We start from the raw sequence: 3,872 nt of genomic DNA on the forward strand, positions 1-3,872 counted from the left end.
TGCGTCCCCCGCGGGGGCCGGCCCGCGGGCCCCTCCTTTGCCCAGGACACTGCTCTTGGAGAATTCAGGTACCGAGGCCTCAGCCCTCGGCCGGGTCAGCTGGGGGCGGTCGGCAGGAGGTGACTCAGGCTCGGCCTTTCTCCAAAGCTCAGGTGTTTGCAGAACTGCTCATAAAAGTCACGATGCTCTTGCCCCCCTCGAGGCAAGGACGAAGGTGTTCCCTCAACACGGACGACCTCTGGGGCTGACCCAGGCTTGTCCCCAGAAAGACGAGACAGCTGCTTCCTCTCCTCCGAAATGTCAGTGTGAGGGGAGAAGCCCCGCTGTGCAGATCGCTGCTGGGTTTTTTAATTTCTTGGGTTATATAGGACCATTGTCCTCAGTCAGAGATGAGACTACGCCAGTGCGCCGTGCCGTCCTCGTGTCCACGTAGAGCAAAGAGTCACCGTCATCCTCTGACAGCAAAAGCCCTCACTGGAAGTGACGCAGTCGACGAGCACACGACTCAGGCTGGAGGTCGGGCCGTGGTCAGCGCGGCTTCTCTGGGCTCCGGACGCCGAAAGCACCTGGAAACCGTTCATCTCCCTTCGTCCTGTGTGACTCTCTCCACGTCATCCGGGTCACCTGGCTGCTGCTGCAAAGGCGCGTGCTCGCGCTCTGCCTCAGGGAACTCGGCTGGGAAGGAGACCGCGTCCTGAGCCTCGCAAGTGACAGCCGGAAAGCTCACGATCCCTTGGAGCCGAGGGCAGAACGGCGCCTGTGAAAGAGCCCAGCGTCCCCGGAGCCCAGCGTCCCCGCACGGGAACCGCCCAGGACAGATGCCCCCCCACTGCCGAGTTCCCCACAGGTCACTGAGGCATGTCGCTCTCGGGCCAGCAAACGTGCCTTTTTGTCTTCCGGAACCCGGGAAGCACCCCATCAGCCGCGGCCTGCACCCTGGGCCGCTGAGAACCTGCCTGGGGAGCTGTGCCTGGGGGACCCAGCACGGACAGAGGGGACTGGAGCAGGCCACTGCCAGGAGGATCTCGAGACAAGCGAAGCCGAAATGAGCCAACTGTCACAATCTGCACCCCATCGAGCCATGACCCGCTGGACGTCGAATCTGCCCATCCCGCAGTGATGCTGTTCTGTGCCGAGGCCCGGGGCCGTCCGCCATGAGCGAGTCATGCCCCCGCGTGCAGGAACATTCTGTCCACCCCGGCTCCTGGGCCAAGACCCCCCCCCCCCCAGCTCCCCGTCCACACACTCCTCTGCGCCCCCCTCTCTCCTCTGCTCGCTTCCCATCCATCTCCCCTCCTTACCCCTCCCCCGCCCGTCTCCTCCTCAGACACGCACACACGCACACACACGCGCACACCAGCACCGCGCGCACCAGCACCGCTCTATGCAAACAAGGAGGCAATTAAAAATATCAGATCTGACATCTGTTCGATGGCTGTTAAGGGTCGGTGGCTGTGAGAAACGGAAGAGAAGCTCTGCTTCCGGCCTCCTCCCAGGGGAAGGGCTACAGGAGCATGCACATGTATGACACACATGTGCACATGTGTGCACACACATGCACGCACACAGACGTGCACATGCACACATCATGTGTGCGCGATACACGTGTGCACTTGCATGCGTGTGCATTGCATTTGCACATGTATGCACACAGGTGTGACCTGCATGTGTGCACATGCATGCACCCACACATGCATGCGCATCTGCATGCACACATGCATAGACACCCATGCATATACACAGGGTATGTGCCACGTGTGTGCTCGTGCATGCATATATACATGTACACGTGCACACACGTGCATGACACATATACATGCCCGCACATAAAACATAATAGTTGTTAAACTATTCACTCATCTTTATACCTTTTACTGTAAAATGGAAAAGGTTTTCTCATCATTTCTTATGAGACCTAGTTTCATTCTTTTAAGCACTGTGACTGGGACTGTCACAGTTTCCAACACTTTTCAACAAAACGCACCGCAGCATGCAAATAAGGTCTAGCTAACGTTAAAGAAATGTTTTATTTCGTCGCTTATGCTAACTACAGTCTTCGGCACCCACAACGAGCTGCATCCGGTACCAGTGGTGCCATCTCTGTGACTGTGCTCGGCGGCCCCTCCATCCCCAAGTCCCTAAGCTCCCCCTCCGGGCTCCAGCATGGCAGGGAGAGCGCCTCCCTGGTCCACCGCAGTGTCGGCTCCGTGGGGACCCAGTCCCCTCACAGCCCACGCTCGCTGGGTCCTGGGTGCTCCACAGACAGCACCCGAGGGAGGAGGAGAAGCGTCCCCGATAGTTCTTCAAGTCGTTTTCTGGGAGATGAGTGCGGCTCAGGAAAGACGAAGGGACAGGAGGCATGGAGCCTCCAGCACGACCGCACGTCAGCTTCTGGACACCGCACCCTTCGGCGGCTGTCGCACAGGGGACCAGAGGCCCGAGCGAACCTGGCTGCGCCAGCGTGTGGTCGGCGGCTCGGGGGGCTCGGGGGCCAGGAGACATGTTTTTCGGGTTCTGAGCCTCTTCAGGGGGTGCCAGGCGGATGGGGACGGAGTGCGAGTCGCCGACATCCATACTCGCACAGAGCTACGGCCGTTCTGCTGCGGTTTCACCGTCTCTGAGGTGGCACCGGTGGCCACGATGTAACGGTCCCCTAGAGAACGTTGTTAACTCCCCCGTGAGCCCAAGGGCAGCGGTTGCTCCCCTCTTCCCCGGGCCCCTGGGGTGGCGACATGACCACAGATGGGAGGGGCCTGACCCGAGGGGGACCCCACGCGTTTGTCCCCGTCTTCGTCCTTGGGGAACTCAGACTCACACGGGCTTCTCCAGAGGAAGCACCTGACATCCCACTTCACATACGTTTCACATTTTCAGGGCAGGCTATTTTGCAAGTCAGGACTGATGTGGCCCTTACTCAGACAATGTCTGTGTAATTTGTGACGTCAGGAAGTGGAATGAGATTATGGGACAGTATGATCAGGGGAGAGGAGAGTGTGGCCAGACGTACTGTCCCACCGATATTAGACATGACATCTTAAAAAGCCTTGTTTTCCCTGGCCCACCCAAAAACCACATCTTCCATCTGGACAACTATCACACAGAACCCCAAACACACGTCTCCCGGCCTCGTCGAACCTCCGTCTGCACCCTGATGCCGTGTGAGGTCATCAAGGAACGGAAGTGTCACGGGCACCGGCATGCGAGGACAACCAAGAACAGAAGCAGAAGGAGTGGTGGGCGGTGACGTGGCCGGCACGCTGTGTTTACCTTTTTCTTCGATGCTTCCGACTTCTTTGACATGTTCTTCAGCTTCTTGTGCAGATGATTAAGGACCTGAAAAACATGAAGGAATAAAGCCGGGCTGCCTCACGTCCTGCAACTCATCGTCTGTGTCACAATGACAGTTCTTGACCTCCCGAAATGGCAATGCCGTTACCCACCAGATCATTCCAACCAAAATACACACGAGGCAATAAAGTGACCACGAACGTGAGTTGCCAACCACACCCGCTTTCCAGCGCTTAGGAACATGGAGGGCGCGTTCTCCGTCAGAGGTCTGTTTGCGTCACGTCCTGCGGCGGGCGGACAGCTTTGCGGCTTTGTCCGGAGAGAGCCGCACGGCTACCCGCCCTCGCTGGCCTCCCTTCCACCTTGACTCCCCCCAGAGGCTACACATCAGGAATCCTCAGGTCCCTCTATGCACAGACACGACGTGAAATCCCAGACACGCCTGGCAGCCAGAGGCAGGTGGGCAAATGCAGACGGCACACTCACGGTCCTCCCGCGGCCAGCGCTCACTCAGCACGGTCCTGTGTCCCCCTTGGGGCTGTGGCCCTGCCAGTCCCCTTAAGGCAAACGTCTCCCTATCAGGC

General features: G+C 58.8%; 1 protein-coding gene across 1 annotated transcript in view; it reads right to left on the reverse strand.

Annotated features, from left to right (window-relative positions):
* Window positions 1–3,872, reverse strand: part of GALR1 (galanin receptor 1) — a gene marked incomplete at its 5' end in the record, with an annotated part of 21,901 nt that overhangs the window by 10,438 nt on the left and 7,591 nt on the right. The window contains one exon of the mRNA XM_011375885.1: window positions 3,268–3,333. Coding sequence (XP_011374187.1) covers window positions 3,268–3,333 — 66 coding nt within the window. The remainder of the gene's footprint in view (window positions 1–3,267; window positions 3,334–3,872) is intronic.

This window comes from Pteropus vampyrus, unplaced genomic scaffold (assembly GCF_000151845.1).
Source record: "Pteropus vampyrus isolate Shadow unplaced genomic scaffold, Pvam_2.0 Scaffold277, whole genome shotgun sequence".
Classification (NCBI taxonomy): Eukaryota; Metazoa; Chordata; class Mammalia; order Chiroptera; family Pteropodidae; genus Pteropus; species Pteropus vampyrus.